The following is a 24,079-nucleotide window of genomic DNA, read 5'->3' as shown; positions in this document are numbered from 1 at the left end:
TTAGTACCTGACTGGTTCCAAAATTTGCTTTCACTCCTACCAGAGGACCAGATAATCTCTGAATTACATGGGCAAATTCATATGCTCCAAAATATATATCAAATTGAAAAGTATGCCTTTCATACAGCCTATAGAGTGTCTACTTTATGTATTAAGTATGACGTATTGTGTTTTATGACTAAGGCTGTACAGCAACCCCATCATATTATTACAGCGTTTAAAAGAGAACTGGATAAATTCATGGAGGTTAAGTCCATTAATGGCTATTAGCCACGATGGGTAAGGAATGATGTCCCTAGACTCTGTTTGTCAGAGGGTGGAGATGGATGGCAGGAGAGAGATCACTTGATCATTACCTGTTAGGTTCACTCCCTCTGGGGAACCTGGCATTGGCCACTGTCGGTAGACAGGATACTGGGCTAGATGGACCTTTGGTCTGACCCAGTATGGCTGTTCTTATGTTCTTAATGGAAATGTTAATGTTTTTATTGTTGTTGTTTAGTTTAGGGTTAGGTTATTGTTGTTGTAAAGGATGTACTAATAATAGTACCTTCCATGTTCATACTAACCATGCTTTGTTGTTGTATTCAATTAAACCCCAGAAGGTTGTACCATGTGAGCTAGAGTCAGAAATACAAGATTTAATGAGAATGGAGGTTTGAGAGTGATGGTTGTGCTGGAAGCACAAAAGGGGGGAGTGTGGAAGCAGAGAAAAGGATAAAGGGAATTTGAACGCAGCTATCTTAACTTTTAGGAATAAAATAAGAGTCAGGCTAACACTAGCTCTAATAACGTAAGATTTCAGGCAGGGCCTGGGCAAGTGGAAAGCAAGTGGAACAAAAAACCATAAGAGATACTGTTTTTCGACCTTGTGTTAGATAAGAATGGAATATAGACTGTAGCAGGAACTGCTGAGAAAAGTAAGATATCAGAAGGAATATATATAAACAAGATGTGGTTGTTGATCATTATTGTCTGTAACAAAAGGTATAAATGCTTGCCCTAATTGTTTGTCTAACGGAGACACGCCTGGGATGGGGGGGGACCTCTGGCTGGGTTTACTCTCCCCTTGCAAGTGTCAGGAAAATAAACTGTCTCTGACTTGTTGCAACCAACCTGAGAGTGAAGACTCTGTTTTCTTCCAGATGGATAAATATGCAGTAACCAGCATGTGGGGGCAGTTTTTTCCTTAGGAAAATCCTGCCTATTCATCCTTAGGAATGGAAGTGAAGACTACTCTGTCCAACTGGAAAGGCAGGGGGCATGTGAGAAGGCAGAATGCAAGTGCACAAGCAGGAAACTGGCCAGGACTTGTGAGAAGTGTCATGGGCTATTTTAATGACTACAAATGGGACAGGTACCTGCTCTAGTATCTCAGACAGATGATGGCATCTACTGCAGCCCTAGCATCACGCTGAGATGCTGACTCGGAGGGAAGAGTGCCAGCATGTGAACCTCCGGCACCTGGATTTCTGATGAACTAAGTGCCCATAGGAGTCCTGTGTGGTTTCTGTGTCTAGAGAGGTGCTGAGGGAATGGCCACGTCAGTGTAGTCAATCTGTATGCAATCTGGCACAAACAGTGATACGGATACTGTGCTGCAATCCTCACTCGCCTTTGTATGACCTTAGCTAGCTGAGCCCAGCGAGGGACCTGCAACCTGAGCTGCGCGTGTTAGCTGGCTCTGGAGCTAGTGAGCTCATTTGTCAGACCCACTAAGCAGACAGACTGAGTCTAAATGACTTTTCTTTGCAATTGCTCATAGAAAACGTTTATTATTTGGCTCGTTTCTTAGGGCGCAGCACAGATACAATCCTGCCTATTCATCCTTTGCATGCTGTCCATGAACATTTCACCGCAAGCAGGGGAATGTTAGGCCGCACCTGCTGTGCTCAGCAGGCGCTCAGATGCTGCAGGGACGAGCCCGGTATCGAATAGAATAGAACAGCAGCACAGACGGTGGGATCAGCCAGGCATGGCTGGAGCACGTAGCAGGAATCAAGGAGTTAACAGCCTGCATTTTACAGGCTTGTAATACAGGGAGGCTAGCTGAGCGGCAGCGTACAATAGGGTCCCTCTATACAGCGAGGGCATACATTGGTTATAGTTCCATTGCTTCAGCAGTTGTGTGGCCCTACACTCTCCCTAACATGCGTGCCACCCACCAGTTGCATGGCATGATGATTCTGCAGATAACCCTTCCTCCCTGGTAGCAGTAGGGATACGGGTAATAGCCCAGCAGAGGCTCGCACACCCGCTGGCAGTATCGGTTGGCACGGCGACACTGAGCACAGCAGTAGCCTCGTTCATCCCACAAGGGGTGGAACTCGAGTCCGTTCTCCGTCTGGAAGAGAAAACAGCCAGGAGAGGGCGTGAGGGAGAAAGTGCCTGGGGCAGAGCACAAACCCTGGGTTCAGTTATGGGGAGCTGCTGCTGTGCTGACGGAGTACTAGCCCCCCCAAACGCTAGGGGGATGCTTATCCTGCCATAAACACTGCCAGCATAGAATCATGGAATATCAGGGTTGGAAGGGACCTCAGGAGGTATCTAGTCCAACCCCCTGCTCAAAGCAGGACCAATCCCCAACTAAGCTTGGGAATGGGAAGAGAGGCAGAGCCACCAGGGACTGGGGAAGGGGGCAGAGGGTGGGTTGGGATGGTCATAGTACGTGAGTGACAAGAGGAAGAGGGGCCATTCAGTAGTGCTTAAATTCAGGTTTGGGGCTCTGAATATTGGGAGACCCCTGAGATCTGACAGCATTTCTGAGCAGTCTGCTGACTGGCAGTGGAACTAGTGTTGGCTCAGAGGTTCGGGGCAGCACCCCAAACTTCGGATGCTGTATCTGAGCTAATTGAACCCCTCTGGACTAAAGCACTCATGGTATTCCAGTGCTTGGAGCACAGCAGGAACAGCCTTTTCCCTGGTTCTCCAGGCAGGTGTGCCAATGACCATCCGGGTTTTCTGAAGGTTCATTTTGGGTGTGGTTGCAGGTTTGGATAGAGGTTTGAATAAGTTCTTATTTCATCTAGTTCTCCTTGTCCATAGAAGGAACAGGACCCAAAGCAAGAGGACCAGCTTATCTTAGAAATGCAGCTGCCTCGTAGTCTGAGCACAAGACTGAGAGACAAGGATTTCTGAGCTGCAATCCTGTCTCTGACTCGCTGGGCAAACCATTTAACTGCTTCGTTCCTCGGTTTCTCCAGCTGCAAAATGTGACTAATAATATTTACCTCACTTATGGGAATGCAGTGAGGATTAATTAATGTGTACAGCACTTCGATGCTATACATTGCTATATTGTTTTTGTTGTCCACACAAGATCCAGTGAGAATCTAGTAAAATCACCCAGTGGTTACCTGAGTTATTCACCAGAACTTGGGAAGAGAAGCAGGTGGTAATGCTGCTCCTGGGGGGATTGTCGTAGCATGGCTCCATAGAGGAGGGCATGAGCACAGCACACAATTAAGAGTCAATGCGAACATTTGGAATGGAATGGAATTTGAGTGGCCCACCATGTCTTCGCACTGGTTGAAATTTCCGTTTGTAGTGCACCGTTTTCTGTCGAGTTTGGTACTTTCTCAGCCCTCATCACTAATATCTGAGCACTCCTCAGTCACTAATGGGTTTTAGCCTCACGGCATCCCTGGGAGGTCAGGAAGCATCATCCTCATTTTAGAGCCGGGAAACTGAGGCACAGGTTGGTTACTGAGCTTCCTGAAGGTCACACAGCAAGTCTGTGGCTGAGCCAGGTCTTCCGAGTCCCAGGCCAGTGCCCTGCCCACTAGACCATCCTATCTGCCCTAGTCCTCTATAGGCAGGTCAAATGTGATATTACACCCAAAGAACCGTGGCCTCTCCTATTATGAAGAAAGATTGCAGCCATTTTGCTGTGCTTTGAATTAACTATGTTTTGGGGACACTATGAGCATTAGCTCAAACAAACCCCCTAATTGGCATGATCGTTCCACGCCATTCTAATGTCATCATCATTTATTGGGATTCTTGTTTTAATGCAGTGGGCTTTAATACCTGCTAAGGTGGCTAAGAGTCACATGTCAGGGGCAAACACAGGTCAGAAAAAGGTGCTCAAGTAGGTCAGATGACATAGCTTGAGAGTGTTCCTGCTGTTGAAGTTCAGCCTGAGACTGAAATATTGACAGTTGCCCAATAATTATTCCCAAGGACTCACATAGTCATTTACGGGAAGATCCTCTTCAGTTAGCTGCCGGGCCCGGCGTTTGGTTCCTGGCCTCGCATCCTTATCCACATGGTGCTCATTCTGTCTTTCAGCCCCATCTCGTTTGGTCACAAGGAAGTGGATATCATCTTCCACTCCATCTTCAAAGTCATGCAGCTCAGGAGCTAAGAGTAACAGCACAAACAATCATTACAAACAACTGCCCTGGAGAGACTGCCGGGACAAAAGTTGCAGGTGGCGTGCTCACCTCTAGCATAATATGGCACAATGCCCCACTAAACCCAAAACAGCACTAAACCACGCCCACCATTGTAAGAACATTGGGTCAGACCAATGGTCCATTGAGCCCAGTGTCCTGTCTTCCGACAGTGGCAGTGCCTGATGCTTCAGAGGGAGTGGACAGAACAGGGCAATTTATCAAGTGATCCATCCACTGTCGTCCAGTCCCAGCTTCTGGTAGTCAGAGGCCTAGAGACACCAAGGCATGGGGTTGTGTCCCTGACCATCTTGGCAAATAGCCATTGACGGACCTATCCTCCATGGATTTATCTAATTCTTTTTTAAAACCCAGTTATACTTTTGGTCTTCACAGCATCTCCTGGAAATTTGTTCCACAGGTTGACTGTGCATTAGGTGAAGAATTATTTCCTTTTGTACATCCTGCTCTTTTGTACATCCAACACACAGACAGCTCCACGTTACACAAACTGGAAAGCAAGCAAAAAAATGCCTGCAGTGTTGCTGTGAGAAGGAGCAGGGGGGAAATTTTGTCTCCAGTGAACAAGGGGTTCATTTCAGCTCACCTTCCCCCTTCCCTTGTGCAGATGTAAATTGACGACTTAGGACAGAGAGAGAGGCGAATGCTAGGGAAGAGAAGGCTCCACACCTGGGGTCACAGGACGTGCTGACTGCACCTGGGTGTTGTCTGCTGAGCCATCCCACTAGCTTACAGTTACTCTGAAAGATGCTGCAGGTGTGTATGTGGAAAGAAGAGTGTTATATAGTCATGGGCCTTAATGGAATCAGACACTGGCCCATGACACAGAGTGTCTGGTCTGCCAGCCCTTACAAACTGATACATTTTCAAAGCAAGTCACCGGAGATCCTGCCCATGGACAGGTTCTACTGGGCACAAATGCAGATCTCTCTGATTTGACATTGTTCCTTCACAGTCCCACAATGGCACCAGCCTGTCCTGTGGGTGATATCCACAAGACACCCACAAGAGGCTTAATTGTACAGGGTGCCCCTGTACAGGGAATGTTCATCCAATCAGAATTTATTCTAATGATGTAATGCTTTTATGTTGGCACTCTACATGCTGCAGACAGTGGGCGTGTGGGCAGACGCAGTGGAAGCTGCTTTGACTGGGGTTGGGGAAGGGGCACAGTGAAACCTAAACGCAGTGAGCATGGGGAAGGGGAGAGTCAGGGGCAGCGGGAGGACATCGGGGTGGGCATTCTGCATTGGGAGCAGAGGGAGGCAAGGGCAGCGGGGCAGAGGAAGGACAGTTGGGGTATCAGGTAGGAGGGGAATGAGGTGGTGCTCTGCGAGGGGGAGAGGCAGTCAGGGTGTCAGGGATAAGAGGGGAGTGGGGTGAGTGCTCTGCATGGGGAAGGGGCAGTCGGGATGTCAGGGAGTGGGGTGAGTGGTCTGCATGGGAGCGGGGCAGTTGAGGTGTCAGGAATAGGAGGGTAGCGGGGTGGATGGTTTGTATGGGGGGAAATTTTGGGTGTCAGTGGTAGGAGGGGAGCGGGATGGGGGGTCTGCATAGGAGGAATTACTGAGACTCGACTTGATCACCCTGCTTTCCACCTGCTCCCCAATGCCACGGCAGCCTCTCCAGCCCCTGGGGTCACGCTCTCGTCCCCAGCAGCCGTGGGGCCCAGCCTCACCTGAGCACATCAAACAACTTGCTTGTTGCAGAAGTGGAAACATAAATCATCCCCTCAATGTTTCCATTGTGGGGCCTTGTTCCCCCAAGTGCACTTTGGTTCCACCACCCCTGCCTGAGGTGGAGTTCTGGTGGAAGCAGGAGACTCCCACTATCTGATCCTTCACTTTAACTGAGCTTCACAACAGAGCAGTTGTCTTTCTAACTGACCTCCACACTCTTGACAATTATTACTCCGAACACAACTGTCACAGTTCTCTTTTTCAATAATAGAACAGTATTTGCCGTTACTCTAGTATCTCTCATCCCAGGCTCTCAACACTGCTTTAGAAAGGTAAGTGTTGTTATCACCACTTTACGATGGGGAAAGAGACACCAAGTGGCTAAATAACTTGCCTGAGGTCATGCAGTGAATCAGTGACAGAATTTAGTTATCTTGGTTTCCATTCATCTTCTCTAGACACTGTTGGCTTCCTTTCAGGTGACAAAGAAATGTTTCTCTTTGTTCCTGTGACAGAGGGCAGGCTGATTGAGGGCTGATAATGAAGGACAGATTGACCTATTGCAGGGAAAAGGCCTAGCTAGTTATATTACACGGGTTGTTTTCTTGTGATAGTAATAAAGGATCTGTCCACATTCATTTCTCTGATTTATAACTCCACTTTGGAAACTTGTTCTGGGCCAGCTCGCAGCATACAAAATTTCAGAGAGAAAGACGGGAACTGTTAATGTGACTGCAAAGCTGTTCCCGGAGATGTGGGTTGGTTAACACATTACTTCTCTTGTGGGAGTGTGCAGGGAAGAGGGAAAAGCCTATTTTACCTGTGATCAGAGTTGGGTGGATCCAGTGTATGGTCACATTTTTACAGATGTCAAAAATTTTGGAGCTCTTTAGGAATTCTTTGTTGTCAATAGGTTTTTCCTCTGGAATCCAGACCATGGATTGTTCAAAGTAGGTAGTCATCACTTCATCTTCCTGAAAGAAGTATGAGGTGTCACCTTGGTGTGCTGGCATAGACCCCACCACCTCCCGTGGCTTCTACCCCTCCTCAGATTCCTTTGCTAAAGACATGACTTGTTAAAACAGTGCAAAACATACACTCCCTGTTTTTAAAGCTCCATGGATTTTGCCTTACAGATTTAGGGTCACAGTTCTGACCTCTAGCCCTGGTGTACAGTTAAAATTATGACCAACTGAGCCGAGTTGCTGAGGAGTGTGAAAAATTCACACCCCTGAGTGCCATAGTTAAACTGACCTAACTCCCAGCGTAGATGCTAGAATAATTCTTCCATCAACCTATCTACTGCCACTTGGGGAGGTGGATTACCTACATCGCCAGAAAAACCACTTCCTTCAATGCAGGAAGCATCCACGCTACAGCTGCGTAGCTGTAGCACTTGTACTGTAGATGTGACCCCATGGAGTAAGCCCCCTTGATTTATATGGAGTGATAACTGGAGATAATAGATATGGCTGCCTAAGGCAATGCAAAGTCTGAACAGGCTAAGCCATGTGGTCTGAGGGGTTTCCACGGGACTAACTGCAAACCCAGGGACTAGGGGGTTGCTTTGTGTGAGAGGCAGGAAGCCAGCAGACACAGCCAGAGATGCAGTGGTGAGCATGGCTCAGAAAGAGAGCATGAGACAGAGCTCTTTGGGGCACAGGACAGGCTTGGAAATTGTGAGAAACTACCTGCTGCTGTTTGCTCCTGATGTGTTACTCCTGGTTTACACCTGAGGACGTGACAGCAGAATAATCAGGGACCTTGTCTCTTTCTATGCCTCCTGCAGTTCCTTTGCTTATCTGAGGGCTTGCCTATGCCACAAATGCTTTACCAGCATAGCTCTGTCGGCTAGGGGATGTGATTTTTTTCACGCTTCTAGCCAACAGAACTAAGCCTAACACTAGCTCTCCTTTCTCTCCAGTCACTTAGTGGGTATGTCAATGCTACAGTCAGAGGTGAGACTGCAGCATGTGTAGACATATCCGAGCTAGCCTGGAGGTAGCTTGCTCCAATAACACTAGTAGTGAAGCTGTGGCAGTGTGGGCTAGCCGCTCCATGCCCAGGGTCTCAGATGGGCTCGTACAATCCATGCTGCCACTTGTGCTGCTGCAGAGCCACTGCTATTGTTATTAGAACTTGGTAAATCAAAGCTGACTTGGGTATGTCTACATCTGCTGCAGTCACATCACACCTCTGATTGCCGTGTAGACGTACCCAATCTTGCTTCAAGAGCCTTCTCCTCTGCAACTACTGCCATTTGGAACAGCCTTCTGTATTCCCTGATTCATCAATTCTCCAACTCCTTTCAAATCTCAGATTAAAACATCTCCTTTCTCCCTTGCTCCTTCCTCTTAAATTCTCTCTCCTTCTGTTACTAATTTGTGGTCAAGCACTTTCATTTATTCCTCACAAGATGCCTTTATACCACTGTTTTCTGTCATTTATACCAGATGTCTCTCCTATTACATTATTCTGTAGTGTATTTTGGCATGCAGATTTTATGAACGAGGCTATACAAGAGTATTGCATTGGATTGCACCAAGCTATTTACTAATACCACATGTATGCAGAATGCTGGTGTGCTATTTACTATTTACCATTGCTAAACTACACCAAGACCCATCACAACAGCCCTCAAAGCTGCTGAGCTCCCCTTCAGATTTTGATCTGCTTTAACCACCATCTATTTATTATTGGGATATTGGGTGGAGGAGAGAAATTATTGCTGATCGGAGTATGCAAGTGTGTGTTTTTCTTGGCTATGCAGTCATGCACAGGAAGAAATGACTAGATCTTAAATCTTAGTTTATCACACTGGGTTTTCCCTTTCTGTTCTCTATCCTGGGAAATACTGTTTTGGTAAAGATTAAAAAATCATAGTTATTTGATGACCCAAAGGCTTTACTAGATTCTCATGAAATATCCAAAGAATCTGTGATTGAAAACTCAAAGGAAGAATGCCCCCCAGAATTTAGGCCCTGAATCAGAAAAGCCCTTCTGCACATGTGTAATTTTAAGCATATGATTAAATTCTGTTGGCTACAATGGGATTTAAGCACATGCATAAGTACTTTCCTAAATCAGGGCCTTACTGATTCACTATTGCCTAAATGTGGCTGCTCTTGTTATTTCATGTCCTTTGCATAATTCACTCACAGAGCACTGGGCAGATCTTTCTGGGAGAACTCATTAGATTGACTTCTGGCGTCTGCTAATCCTGAGCTGCCGTGTGGCCTTTTAACTACAACAGGATTATTGTTCTTGATTCTTGGTATTGTACTGATGGGGATTTTGTCTGTCTTCTGTCTGATCCTGTCTCTTTGAATTGTCGTTTTTACCAACAATCCTCTGAAACAGGATAATTTTATGAAACCATCGCAACGCTCATTCTTCCGTAGTAGCACACTGTCAGTGAACGACGGAGCAGATGGAATTCCAGTGAGAACATGCTCTGATTCCTAGATGAAACTATCGAAGTCAGTTTCACATGGGGTGGCTTATGCAGATTTTTATTTTATTTTATTTACATACCTCAGGTTCCTGTATTTCAGCCTCCGTAGTTTCAGGTATTACTTTAATCTGAGTTTTGATGAAGCATTTTTGAAGTCCTCCAAAAAAGATGCCGGTTATTCCCTAAAAGCAACAACAACCAGGCATGTGAAAGGTGAAAGTTTAAATAGCAGCACAAGGAGAATCTCACTGGATCACAGTTTAGTTATGTTTTTTGTTAGTTTTTATGCAATGGTGCTAAGATGTACTAAAAAGATCTCCTACGGGATATTGCAATATATGGGTTTGGAGAATGGTGCTATTTACAAATAGCTAAAGGAAGGGATTAATAAAACGCCGTCCTGATACCCACTTCTTTGTAACTATCACATGCTTTAGTCATCACAAATAAATGAATAAAATATTATCTGGCCATTCTGAATGTATGAATCTTCAGCCTTCAACTCTTGCTAGATTATTAGATGAAGATTTCAGGACATGTCACTGATCAGATTATTTCCCTAGGAATTATAATTAGGTTTCAAATAGATCTTATTATCTTGTCATGAGGTTTTGATGCTCTCCTGACAGTAAAACATGCAATTTTTTTGTAGATGTACTACAGTCACATTCATTTGCAAGGATAAATCCAATGACTAGATCTTGATTTCAAACCAGGTTTTCATGGAACATCACCATCCCCACGGTGAAGAGCTCTGGTATTAAATGCCCTTGAGAGCGTATGGGAGAATAGCACCTTTCCCTCTGAAGGATCTTGAAAGCACGCTGTGGAGCGGCATCACTCACTCAGCCAATGAAATGCAACCACCTTGGGGCTAACTCGAGCAGCACTATACAATAGCTTTTAGGACTTGATCTCCCTGAGCACTCCTTGCCCTAATCCAACAAAGCTCTTAAGCAGGTGCTTAATTTTAAGCACATTATTAGCTTCAGTGAAGTCAAGCTTGCATAGGGTAAGTGAAGACTAACTCTGCAATGGAACTCAGAAGGAATTCAAAAGGGTGGAACAATAGGACTAAGAATTTGGATAGGGTGTGATAGTTAATATATGGGAGAGTATGGTCTAGTGGTTAAAGTACAGGCAGACATGGGAATCAGAAGACCTGGATTCGCCACTGATATGTGGGGCAGTGTTGGACAAGTCACTTAACCTGTCTATGCCTGTTTTCCTATCTGTCTAATGTGGGTAATTGTATTTACCTCTGAGGGTTATTGTTCAGTTATTGCAAAATACTTGGAGATCCTCAGCGAAAATTCTCTAGCTCCCAACTCTTATTTGTGGAGGTGTCCTATCCAACTATTTGTCCAGTCTTATTCTTGCTTAACATAAGAGACCTGATCAGAGAAGGAAATACCCAGTGTGAAGTGGCTTCAGCATAGATAGCAGTAAGTTTTCCCCCTCCACACTTGGTGTCTCTGCTGTGACTGTGAACAGTGTTGCCAGTTATGATATTGACACTTTCCTACAAGAAACTGGACTGAAACCGCAGGCCCCTGAAAGCCCATCTAATGGTAATAATGCCCTTAAGTCACTCCCAGAGGGCCTACAGATAAAACTGTCGCTGTGTCATGACCATCTGGTTGCCTCGTTGTAGAAGGTTTAGAAAAACTGGCATGCTTACATTTTTAAAGTCATGTATTTCTAAAATTTCCTCTCTGCCATTTCCAGATCTGAATGTCTCTGTTCTGGTTAGAGGATCTATTTCCATCAAAATCTTCTTTTTCTCCCCATGGCTAAAGAATGTGTGCTCCATATCGTATATCTGTGAAGACAAGAAATATAAGCAGAGGCAGTCAGGTCCATCCCAATATTTTAAATTTTGTTGATTTAGCAATACAAAAAAAAACCTCCATTGTTTTACACTGGTTTTGTACCACAGTTTCTGCAGATGGTTATAAAAGTTCCTAAGCACCAATGCCAAGGGGCCAGAGCTTTGGAGCAGGGGCTATCTCTGCTTTCTAGTATCTGCTGGTTGCTTTTACAGCTGCTCCGCTCACTTTGGGCTCAATCCTACACTCCACTCCAGGCAAAATACCCTAAACCTCCATGTTTGCATACAATAGTGACAAATGTTACAGAAAAACTGAGGCTAGATAGATGGACTTTAACGCGAGTCTTCCCTGAGTCAGAAGGTCAGGATCAGACCCTCAGTCCATTCATGTGTTATTAATGGGTGTACCTCAAAAGTAATTGTCCCACAAAGTGTCCACCCAGATTTTGAACATTCCCAACCTGGGGTTTTGGTTTGGCCCAATATACAGATAAAGATCACTTGCAAAAACTGAATCCAGATTCAGGTTTGGATTTCAAGCTCTCCAAAGTTACTAGGAACTGCCAGACCTGACCAGTCCAGTGTCCTTTAACTCACAATAGGCCAGTACCAGTTGCTTTGGAGGAAGGTGCAAGTGGACAATTTAGAATAACCTATCCAGAGGGAAAGTTTCTCACTAACTCCCATAGTTAGCAATTGGTTTGTGTCTGAAGGGTTTATATCTCTTATTTTGTAAATTCTGTCTCATGTAACAGTGGATGTTTTCATCCTTCGTATCAGTGTATAATTGTATTTTTAACCTGCTAAGCTCTTGGCTTCAGTAGGATCTTGTGGCAGTGAGTTTCACAGGTCAACTCTGCGCTGTTTGAGAGAGAAATTTAGTGTAGTAGTTTTAAATGTAAAGCCTTTTAATTTGATTGAATGTTCCCCTGTTCTTGTATAATGAGAGAGGTGAAACAGGAGTTCATGAAATAGCCTTTTCATTCTGTCAGGCACCTTCAGTGAGAGGCATCTGGCTCTAGAACGTACCTTTTTCCAACACAGCTGGAATCAGGTGACCTGCAGGCACCTGGCAAGCCCTAGTTATTCTCCTGGGCCTCTGAGAAGATGGATCCGTTAAAGCCAGGTAAGTAGATTAATAGGAGGGGAATGATAAAGGTTAATGGGCTGGGTGGGTGAAGAAGGACTTGTTCATATTGGTTCTGTTTGCTGGTGCTGCACATGTATTTTATATAACGATGTTGTGGGACAGGCAGATTTTATCTATAACTAAAGTAATTCCAGGGTGTCTCCACTGGCTCACTGTGTAATGCTAGATTCATTATTCACTCCAGTCCCCACTAGGGGACTCCCTACGCCTTCTAGAACTCTATTTCCACTAGCTCAGGCCTGGTCTACACCAGAAAATAACGTTGGCTTAACTACATCGCTCAGGGGTGTGAAAAATCCAGACCCCATAGCAGCATAGCTGACCTAACACTCACTGTAGACAGTGCTAGGTGGATGGACGAATTCTTCTGTTGACCTCGCTAGTGCCTCTCGCGGAGGTGGATTACCTACACCGATAGGCGAACCCCTCCCGTGGGGGTAGGTTGTGTCTACACTGAAGCCCTACAGTGGTGCAGCACTTGCACTTTGAATGTAGACAAGCCCAACATTCTTTACCTAATGTTGACTGTTCAAGTGCTAGTGTCGACAAGTCTAAACCATTCTCAACACTATGCCAAGATAGCCCATTCCTGGCTGACAGTGGGCGTGCTAATGTAGACAGGGTTTAGGAGCCGGGTTAAAACCTCCTTGTAATGGCGCCCCTCATAAGGCGTTATGGAAATATGCTTATGAATATATATAACATAACTGGAATATCAGAGGGGTAGCCGTGTTAGTCTGAATCTGTAAAAAGCAACAGAGGGTCCTGTGGCACCTTTGAGACTAACAGAAGTATTGGGAGCATAAGCTTTCGTGGGTAAGAACCTCACTTCTTCAGATGCAGATAACTGGAATATGTTCTGTGCTACATATGCCATGTAACATGTCTATGTAAAGGTTATGATCTACTGAATCTATTAATCCTATTTGTATGCATGTATCATTTTTGTACTCAAAGTTATAAATATTGGCCATGTACTGGCTTGATTTCTAAATAACCTTAGTAAGGCATTTAGTCAGTTCCTGGAGAAAGGAATTTGCAAAGTTAAGTGCCCAATCAGGAAGCACTTAAGGAACAAGGCATCTTGGAATGCTCCAATCCTCATAAGAAGTCTTCCTGGAGACATTCAAGATACCATGTGGGCAATAGCTTCTGCCTGTAAAAACTGTGAGTCATGCATGGACATGTAACTTGCCCAGGTGACTCCAGAACTCCATCTTGGAGCTGAACTTTGCATAGGAGAGAGGAGGGGGTCTCTACCCACAAGAAAAAGTCTATTTAAGCCGGTGGGAGATACCTCCATTTTGTCTTCAGCTGGCTAAAGAGAGGGCCTCTCCACCCCCAAAGACACCTGACAGAAACTGGAACAAAGGACAGTGACTGCAAGGGGTGCGAGTGATTGCTGGACCCAGACTAAAAAGAGATTAGTCTGTAAAAGGAAGCATTCTGGAACTGGTGAGGATTATCTATATTCAGTTTCTTACTGTATTAGACATAGACTTGCGTATTTTATTTTATTTTGCTTGGTAATTCACTTTGTTCTGTCTGTTACTACTTGGAACCACTTAAATCCTACTTTCTGTATTTAATAAAATCACTTTTTACCTATTAATTAACCCAGAGTATGTATTAATACCTTGGGGGGAGGGGCAAACAGCTGTGCATATCTCTCTATCAGTGTTATAGAGGGCAAACAATTTATGAGTTTACCCTGTATAAGCTTTATACAGGGTAAAACGGATTTACTTGGGTTTTAGACCCCATTGGGAGTTGGGCATCTGAGTGTTAAAGACAAGAACACTTCTGTAAGCTGCTTTCAGTTAAGTCTGCAGTTTTGGGGCAAGTAATTCAGACCCTGGGTTTGTGTTGGAGCAAACGGGCGTGTCTGGCTCAGCAAGAGCTGGCAGGGAAAGCAGGGGCAGAAGTAGTTTTGGCACATCAGGTGGCAGCTCCCGAGGGGGGTTCTGTGATCCAACCCGTCACACTCCCCTTCCCACACACTTTTCCACTTCAGTCCTCTCACTGTCAAGGCAGTGGTGGATTAAGGGACAATTTAGCAAACTGGCCAGTCCAGACCCTGTGCTCCCAAGGGGACTCCATCCCCCCAGCACAGCTGAGGTTGCACACAGAGAGAACCTGTGGCCCACCTGTGCCTCAAGATCCTGCATCATGCAGATTGAGTAAGACTTGAGAGAGCTCCCTCCGGGGCCCATTGACACCAATGCTGTATCAACCAGAGGGGGTACTGCCAGTACCAAGCAACAGGAGATGCTTGTACCCAACCCTTGGGCTCAGCTCTGTGCTAGGAAGGTTCCCTCTGATGTGGGCCCAGAAGCAGGATTTCAGTAGCCTCTTCCCCTCCCCCTCTCCCCTCCCTCCCCCAACTGTTAAAGCTGAGCCCTTCCACTGCAGACAGCAGACTGTTAAATAGCAGCAAATGCCTTGTGACCGGCCATAGAGGTAAGCAGGGACCCTTTCACCCTGACTGGTGGCAGGACCACAGCTGCCTGCCCTGAGTGTAGGGATTTTCAGAACAGCAGGGCTGGGCCAGATTATTTCATCCTTTTTCTCTGCTTCCCTCCCTCCCTTACCCACAGCATGCTGGGCTGGAGGTTCAGCTACCCCTGAAAACGAGGGAGGTGCAGTGCTACATAGGAAGGACAGGCTGGGGTGGGAGTGAGTCTGGGGGAGGGGGTCAGAGTAGAAAGATCTCTAGGAAGAATGCCAGAGCTGAGACGCCTTCCTTCTCCTCAGAAGATGCCTGAAGCTGGCTATGTCTTAGCCCTTTGCCTTGGACTCGCCTGTAACCAGTCCCACCTTACCCCATTACTTTAGCTGAGGGAAGCCCTGCTCTGTGTGTGCTTGGCCTTTACAGGGACAGTGTGTCCTTTTCATCTTGTTCCTCTTTAAATGGTGTGTAAGCTCCATCCAAGCCTGCAGAATTCTTGCCTGCTTCTGTTGTGTCTGTCTGTCCTCTGTCCAGCCATAAGGAAGATGATGAAACACTGGCACTGTGGGAACAGAATCCTAGGCGGAGGGTTCACATTGGCGATCCCATAGCTAAGGGTGTGCACTAGAGTGACTAGATAATGGGGTACAAGAATCTTAATACGTAGGGCCAATGACATGCGTGAGGCCTAAAGGAATGGGCACTGTGCTGTTGTCCCTTTGGTCCAAGCAGTTAGCCAATATTGGGGCCTTGTGAGTTTGTTTCTGTCAGAAGGAGAAATGGATAATATGCATCAGGTATGTTCTGTGGTGCAATCCTGTTTATTTACACAGCACATGCTCTCAGCTCTGTGGCCCTGAACATATCAGGAGCAAACAGCAGCAGGTAGTTTCCTTTCTCACAATTTCCAAGCCTGTCCTGTACCCCAAAGAGCTCTGTCTCATGCTCTCTTTCTGAGCCATGCTCACCACTGCATCTCTGGCTGTGTCTGCTGGCTTCCTGCCTCTCAGACAAAGCAACCCCCTAGTCCCTGGGTTTGCAGTTAGTCCCGTGGAAACCCCTCAGACCACATGGCTTAGCCTGTTCAGACTTTGCATTGCCTTAGGCAGCCATATCTATTATCTCCAGTTATCACTCCATATAAAGGCGCTTAACTGCTCTTTCCATTTAGCCTGAAAGAAGTTTTAGAAAGGTCTGTGATGGTCTATAGAAGGCAGTTATGAACACCTTCCAGCATAACAGTACTTCCATGTCTTGTACCCTCCCCGTGCTGAAATGGGCGAACAGAGAATTAATAGTAAATAGTGTATCTCCCATACAATCTGTATTACTCTTCACAGGTTCTTGCTGCTGCTGTTGCCAGCTTTGGATGGTGCTAGGCAGCTCTCTTGTCTCTGTTGTTGCCTGACTCTTAGGGGCTGAATAGCAGAAGATGCTTTTGAAGCATACAAATGATCCTCCTGGAGCAGTTAAACCTGGTGAGTTGTCTTCGAGATTCTCTTTCAAGGATAAAACAGTGTCTCTCTAAAGAAAGTCCTCAAGCAAAGGGCACAGAAACCCCTGAAGAGCCAAGAGGGGAAAAGATAGTACTCACGGTGCCTGAATGCAGTATGTTCTCTAATTCAGCAGCAAGGCAGAGGGCTGCATGGTTCGGGAGGCAAACACCCCTCTTGTCCCCGCAGGAAGCCCCTCCAGGGTAGGTCAGTGGCACATGGGGAGTGGAATCTGAGGAGGTTTCACTGCTGCACCTGCTGAATGTCCTCTCTGGATAAAAGTAGCACTTGCGTCTCCAGGGCTGCTGGTCAGGTGCCTTTCTGGACCTCTCTATCCTTTCTTCTCAATGACAGAAAGCTGGCTTAGGGTTCTGGCGGTGGGCTGCACAGCTGCTCCCCCACAGACTGACAACTTGCAGCCCGTCTTCACCACCCTGTGGCTGGCCAGTGGCCTGTGTGAAGTGAGATTGGAGGGTCTCCATCCAATTCCCAGTAGAAACCTGTCCACACATAGCTGGCAGGATCTGGCATCCTGTTGGCACTCTCAGCAGAGGCCAAAGACTGGGTGGGGATGGGGGGAGCTTGCACCAGGTTGTATTCATTCTGTGGATAAACAGAGGCTTGTGTCTCCAGGCTATCAAGGCAACAGTCCTCATGGAGCCAAATCCTAAGACTGGGCAACCTGACTGTGTGCGGAGAGGCAGGAGAAGGGCTTTTATTAATAATAAAACTTAACTCTTATATTGTGCTTTTTGTCTGTAGGGTCAAAGCCCTTTACAAAGGTGGTCAGTATCATTATTGCCATTTTACACATGGGGAAACTGAGGCACGAAGCAGTAAAGTGACCTGCCCAAGATCACCCACAAAACCAGTGGCAGAGCAGGGAATAGAACCCAGCTATCCTCAGTCCCAGTCCAATGCTCTAACCATGCTGCCTCCCACTTTAAAAATTAAAATGTATTAATAATGTTCGGTGTCTCCCTGACATTCATGAGCATCTCTCGATAGCTAAATTCAGAATTTTTAAAAATATACTCGTTGATAGATTTTACTTTATGGAAAAATTAGGTTAAAGGCTAGAAAATGTTGGCGTGCTGCCTGCTCACAGAGGCAAAGTATGGGCTGTGTTTTAAATCATCCACAAAAGAATCTGAAACCATATTGTAGACTTACTTTAGAATCCCCTTCTGTTTCAGGGGAATTATTTTTCCTGTGAGTTGGCCAACTAACCCATTCGGAGGCTTGGCTTAGCTGCACATTATTTGGAGAGTTGTGAAATTTTTAATTGGGCTTAAGAGATATTGATAGTTTTGAGAGTCATCTCAGAATTTGCATGGGGAACAAGCTCTCCGCATTGTGATAATCACTTTGGTTTGTTATCTTGTCATCTTTGTTTTGTCCATGTAATGCTACTAAATGGCAGGTTCAGGTTATTTCAGTGTTAATGTATGAAGGTGGAGTGCCTGGCTCCAAAGGAAAACTGCAAAGTGGAAAATTGGTTTGTTGCTACTTTTTACTTCTTAAAGTCCTATGAAGAAAGCCAGTGTGTGTGTGTGTGTGTGTGTGTGTGTGTGTGTGTGTGTGTGTTAAAAAAAGGGTTTTGTTATTCTTGATTTTTTTTTTTTAACATTAGAAATTCAACCCTTGCCTATCCTGATTTTCCTGGAAGACTCGATGGACTGCTGGAGAAAGAGTTGTCTCGTGAGATCACCAGAGACTGAAATCAGAGCAGTTGAGAGGAGAAGGGGTGTTTGGTCAGGCTGCTTAAATCTGTTTTGATTTTTGTTAACAAACATGTTACTTTAACATCCACCATTGGGGAAAAAATCTTTCTCTGCAAAAGATTAAAAAATTCGTCCCCCTTCAATTGAGGGCTGTTCTCGAGTCCTCCAGCCAACCCAAAGTCAAGAGCTGATAATTCTAACATTAAAATAACCCAAACAAGCAGGAAACTCCCCCCAAACTTTTCAGGCTTTCATTTTACATTACAGTGAAGCCCAAAGGGCACAAACACAATGTTCCTTTTCTTTGCTGGCCACTTCTGTTTTAATAATTAGAAGACCGGGGTCTTCTGTCTTTCCTACTAGAAATGTTTTCTCTTTGACTCTCCATTGCAATGTTAAATGGCTCCTCTTGAGTACTTTGTAATGTTCTTACTTTTTATTGTTTAGTCTCCTAGATGTTTGTAAGTAATATTTCTATCCCTGGCGGCTTGGCCCTTTATGCATTTGGGTAACATTGCGCGCTTACTTTTGCTTTACCCCTGCCTCTCTGTGCAGCGGTAGCTATGAGATACGGTAGTGATGTCTATTGTGCAGTCTGTCCCCCGTAACCTTTCATTTAAGTATGGTGAAGACCTTTCCTGACAGGGTTAACTGCTTGTGCTCCCATTGTGTGACTGGCAGGCTGTGTATAACTACAGCAGGGGTCGGCAACCTTTCAGAAGTGTGTGCCGAGTCTTCATTTATTCACTCTAATTTAAGGTTTTGCGTGCCAGTAATACATTTTAACGTTTTTAGAAGGTCTCTTTCTATAAGTCTATAATATATAACTAAACTATTGTTGCATGTAAAGTAAATAAGGTTTTTAAAATGTTTAAGAAGCTTCATTTAAAATTAAATTAAAACGCAGAGCCCCCCAGACTGGTGGCCAGGACCCAGGCAGTGTGAGTGCCACTGAAAATCAGCTTGCGTGCCGCCTTTGGCATGCGTGCCATAAGTTGCCTACCCCTGAACTAGAGGAACAGTAGAGACTCTGTGAGGACCCAGCAGCAGCTTGGAGATGTGTGTATGGCTTTTATTTCTTTTTGATGATAAGAAAATAAACTTTCAGGAAGTGGGACACCTTTTAGCAGAATAGAACGATCACACTTGGGGCCTGGACTGTTTGACAGTTTAAAGTACATTCTGCTTTGAAAAAATGGTCTTCACATCGTAAAGCTAGGTGTGTTTAAAGGGAGTCTCTTTCTTGACCAATGCCTTTTGGATCTCTGGAGAGACAAGGTGGGTGAGGTAATATCTTTTATTGGACCTGTGAGCCAGACCCATCCCTGTAGAAAGAGAGCTGCACTGGGCACACATCTTCAGGGATGGGGCCTCTAGTACCACTACACATGTAGGTCTATTGTTCTCCAGGCCTTTACGTGATTAACAGAGTCCTTTCTGCGCTTCACAGCAGTGGCGTAGCCAGGGTTGCAGCCGAGGAGGAGTGGTGGAGAAAAAAGGCGCCGGTCCTTCGGTGGCATTTCAGCGGCCCTGCTCATGCGCCGAAATGCTGCCGAAAGATGGAGCGGCGCATGCACAGGGCCACCCCGCTTCCCCATCCGGAGCGCTGTTCGGGGCACCGAGACCCCTGGCCATGCTCTCAGGGCTGGAGTCCCGGCCGGAGCGCCGGGAGCCCGCAGCCCCGCTGCACCGGCCGGAGCGCCAGGAGCCCGCAGCCCTGTTCTGCCAGCCACCCGGAGTGCCGGGAGGCGGGAGCCAGCAGGCCAGCCCGCAGCCCCGTTCCGCCAGCCACACAGAGCGCCGGGAGCCAGCCTGCAGCCCCGTTCCGCAAGCGCCACTTTTGGGGAATGTGGTCAGGGGAAGCGGCCGCTTCCCCTGAACCCCGCTAGCTATGCTACTGCTTCACAGAACTGTCACATCTAAGCCACTGTAAATCAGTGTCAGGATGAGGTTCATCTATTGCTCCTGGGGCTTGACCCAGAGCCTCTTGCACTCCAAATCAGCTGCTATGTGAGGAACTTCGATGAGTGACTTGGCTGAAGTCCTCATCCACTCCTCTGTCTGCTAGAGAAAGGTCCAGATTCATTGTTGCCCTTGGGCCCCTCTGGGCCTAGGACAGGTGTAAGTTGGGTTGCCATCTTGCAGCAGCGCCAGGTGCGTGGGGTGGCTGTGGCCAGGGTGGAGGCAAGGTGTGGGTAGGGCAGGAGAGGAAGGGGGTAGATTTGGCGGTGGGAGGGGACATGGCTGGGGCGGACCAGTACCCCGGTGATTATGCACCTCTGGAAAGCCCCACAAGGGCTCCTGAAACATGGGCACAATTTAGGACAGTCCTCGGGGCAACCCTAGCCTGCAGCAGGGAGTGGCCCCTGAATAAGGGTGGTGCAACCTGCCCCCTCTATGTCTCTGCTGGAGTCTGTGTCACAATGAGTTCATAGTGCTCTTTTCTATGGCAATTGTTGGCTTACTAGGCCAGGGCCCCTTTGATTGCCCACTGTTAGCTAGGTAGCTCCCTGGAAGTCAGCATAGCAGCTGAGGCTAGCTCTTCTTGAGCTCAGACAATTTGATGGCATTCAAGGTATGAGCCACACGTCTCCAGGCAGGAGCTCTGTGCCCAACTAAATGCTGTGATAGCAGGACTGTCAGCTGAATTCGGTTACAAACCTACTGCTTGGCAATGGGCTTATGGGCGCAGATGATTGGAATGAAAATATCTCCACCAGATGTCGGCTCTGAATAACGGCAGCTTATTTTAAACAGATGTAGTCAAGTAAAGTAACAAAGGCAAGACCAGGCTTCCAGGCAGCCCCAGGGCTGACACAAGCATTGGAAGTGCCCACACAAGCAGCATCAGAGCCAGATCATAAAGGTTCCTCCCATCAAACCCCTTCCATCCCCCCATTGAACCTCCTCTCACCACCCCTTACTGTGCAGAGTGAAATTCAGCCCTGCGCAGAGCGTGCAAAGCCTGTGTAGATACCACTGAAATCCCCCTTCAGCCCTGGGGTAAGTACTGAAGGACAGCTCAAGCAGTGCCTAGGTCTTGCACAGGCCCTCTGTGCTGAGGTGAATCTCGCCCACAGGGTGAGTCTGAGAGAGCTGGGCTTCTAGCCTGTGACCCAGGTTTCCCACATTGTGCTCAAGACAACAGCTCCTGCTAGCTGGTCCAGGAGCTCCAACCCCAGGCTGTTCTTGGGCCACTCTCTGTACTGGGACTTTATCTGCAAGCAGAAGCCTGGTGAGAGGAGGCAAAAGGACAGGGGAAGGCAAGGACCAGGCACAAAGTGGCTTGTTGGTGCCAAGGTCCATGTTCTTGCTTCGGGTGTGTAGTGGGGAGTTTACAGTCCTTGCTAGGTATTTACGTGGGTTGTGATAAGTGGTGTCTTTTCAACGTCTGAGGTCAGGGCTCGTGCCTGGCAGACAAACCCCTCTCAGTGGGACACATGAAGATGGTGCGGGAAGAGGTTTGGAAGGGAAGGTAACCAGCCTATCACATGTAGATTGGCTCCAAAATACGTGCTTTTCTAATCGCTGCTATTTGAACATCTCATCAAACAGAAAATATGTGTCTAAGGATAATGATCCTATAAAAGTGGAATTTCCCCAAGGAACCAAGAAATATTGGGCCAGTGGAGTCAGCAGAGTTACACTTTGGCCCGTGATGTGGTTTTATTTCAATCTACCTTGTGCTACTCTAGATATGTACAATGGGGATAAGAAGACTATGGGCTTAGGAACTGAAAATAAATTAACACAATCCAGTTAGCAGAAACGCCTCTGAAAGCAAGTCTTTCTCATTGTCCCCTAACATTGCAAACACATTAAAGTAAGAAATATAAATCACGACAATCAATCATTCTAGATTCTGGCTTCCTCTCCTCTTTATGTGGTGGCATAATGACTTTTCCACCAGTTTATGGTAAGATAATTGAAACAAAATGGAAAATAGTTTCATACTTGTCATAAAATTTGCTGCTGGTGAAATAAAGTAATTTTAACTCTTTATAGCTGAGATCCCATCTGGTGCAATTATTAATTATGAAAATATTTCACTAAAAACACTAAAGGCTAGAGCTGAATAATGAAAAGAAAAAAGTCAGCATGAATATTCTGTAGTGTAAAAAATGTTTATCACAATATTCTATGGATTTTTAGAGTGAGCAGTTAGCAGTATTGATAGGTGTAATATTGTAGAAAGATTGATCTCACTATGTAGAATTGACACTCTAAAATACTGGATCAGTGAATATTTACTTACTTTTTTAGGTGACGGGTTCCAGAAATATTTGACACCAAAAAATATCAGAATAAGAAAAATCACCAGTACGCAGAAGAGCAATCCACAGATCTTGTATCTTTTGCAGATCTTCTTTCTTGTCTTAGATGCTTCTGCCTAATTAATTACAAAACAGCAATATCCAGTGGTCTGCTTATCATTCCAAGGAGTGCTGAATACACATATATATCAGACAGCTATTATGTTTTAGGTAATAAATATTACATGGGAAATTCTGCAATGGTAAAGAAAATCATTAACTTACATCTAAAAAGTGACAGAACTTGGGGCTCTCCTGAGAATTCTTTTCCATGGTCTCTAAGTAAAATTTCCTTCTCTCTGTGTGTGTAGAGAGTTCGGAGAAACCACTGCTGAGGTGGAGTTACAAATGATCAGGACTGAACATGCCAGTGAGGAGAAACTCTGTACTACAATGATTCCAATATGTCATGCTGAAGCCTGCCTTATCACAGGAGTCTATAATGCACCAGTCAAAGTGTGTATATGTGTGTGGGTGCCTATTGCATCCGTGCTGGCGTTGAGGTGTATGGGGGACAAGCGATTGCCCTGTGGGTTGGAAAAGTGACTGAGGGTGACCTGTTATACAACAGCTTTCACTCTACACCTACAGTGGCAGTGAATAAGCATTTTATACGCTTACTAAAACTGGACAGCAGAAGAGTTCTGCCCTATCTCCCCCACACCCTTGCATTCTCTGTCTTTCCCCCTTTGTTTCACCTTTCCAGCTGTGCCTCACATCAGCTTTTTCAGTAACTCTAATGTTGCCTCCCCCGCGCCCCCCCCCCCCCCGCTAACTCTCTCCCTCCTGACACCTGGGTCTTCTGTGAGCAGCTTAACTAGACCACTCAGGGCCAGCCTGTAGGGCTCTAGATCTGAGCCGGCGGTGAGGCACCGTAGCCCTTGCTAGCTGTGTGTGTGTTTATGAAGGGCTCTTCAGAAGCAGCCCCTTGGTCCTTTGCTGGGGCTGTGGAGCTGGGAGATGAAATGGGGTTGCCCTCGCTGATGTCTGGCTGATGGTTGCTTTGGAGCCCCTCAGTGGAATGACTACAGTGTCTAGGACACTAGAGTAGTGCTCTGCCCCTCCTGGATCCTTTGTCTGGAAGCACTAGGTCAAATTCAACTCTGGTGTAAATGAGCGGAGCTCCATTGACTTTAAGGGGCACCTGCTTAGACCAGGCACTGAATGCTGAACTGCAATGCAAACATGAAAATGGAGTTAAGCCTGGCAAAATTCACCAACGCCCCACTCCCCCCAAGTCCCCAGGCTTTGGGGCATTCAGTAGAGAAACAAAGTTTAACTAACTTTTTATGAAGTCTTATCTTCCTCTGTGAAATCTTCTTGGCACGTCCTGGTTTCCAGAAGATGGCTCAGCGTGTGACCTCACGTACCGCAGCAGAGTTATTGAATCCACGCTCAGTGTGATCTCACAGCAGGATGCATTCTGGGATATCATCAGTGAAGCAGGAGGTGCCAAGACGCTTCCACAGGGAAGGAATAATTTTAAAAAGTTTATTAAAACACGTGTCCGCTGTGCCTTTAACTCGTTGTAGCATTGTTGTCACCTTTCCGCCTGTGCAAGGGATATGAGT

The 24,079-nt window shown here is 46.2% G+C and overlaps 1 protein-coding gene across 1 annotated transcript; it reads right to left on the bottom strand.

Annotated features, from left to right (window-relative positions):
* Positions 1-1,739: 1,739 nt before the first annotated feature.
* TNMD (tenomodulin) lies at positions 1,740-22,904 on the bottom strand. The gene is made up of 7 exons (XM_054040075.1): positions 22,734-22,904; positions 22,451-22,585; positions 11,230-11,370; positions 9,629-9,730; positions 6,915-7,068; positions 4,190-4,362; positions 1,740-2,344 (listed from the first exon to the last, which is right to left on the bottom strand). Exons 1-7 carry the CDS (start codon positions 22,779-22,781, stop codon positions 2,135-2,137), a joined length of 963 nt encoding a protein of 320 aa, XP_053896050.1. The 5' UTR covers positions 22,782-22,904; the 3' UTR covers positions 1,740-2,134.
* Between the last annotated feature and the right edge of the window lie 1,175 nt (positions 22,905-24,079).

The sequence above is a fragment of the Malaclemys terrapin genome, chromosome 9 (assembly GCF_027887155.1).
Source record: "Malaclemys terrapin pileata isolate rMalTer1 chromosome 9, rMalTer1.hap1, whole genome shotgun sequence".
Classification (NCBI taxonomy): Eukaryota; Metazoa; Chordata; order Testudines; family Emydidae; genus Malaclemys; species Malaclemys terrapin.
This window is presented reverse-complemented; position numbering and strand designations above follow the sequence as displayed.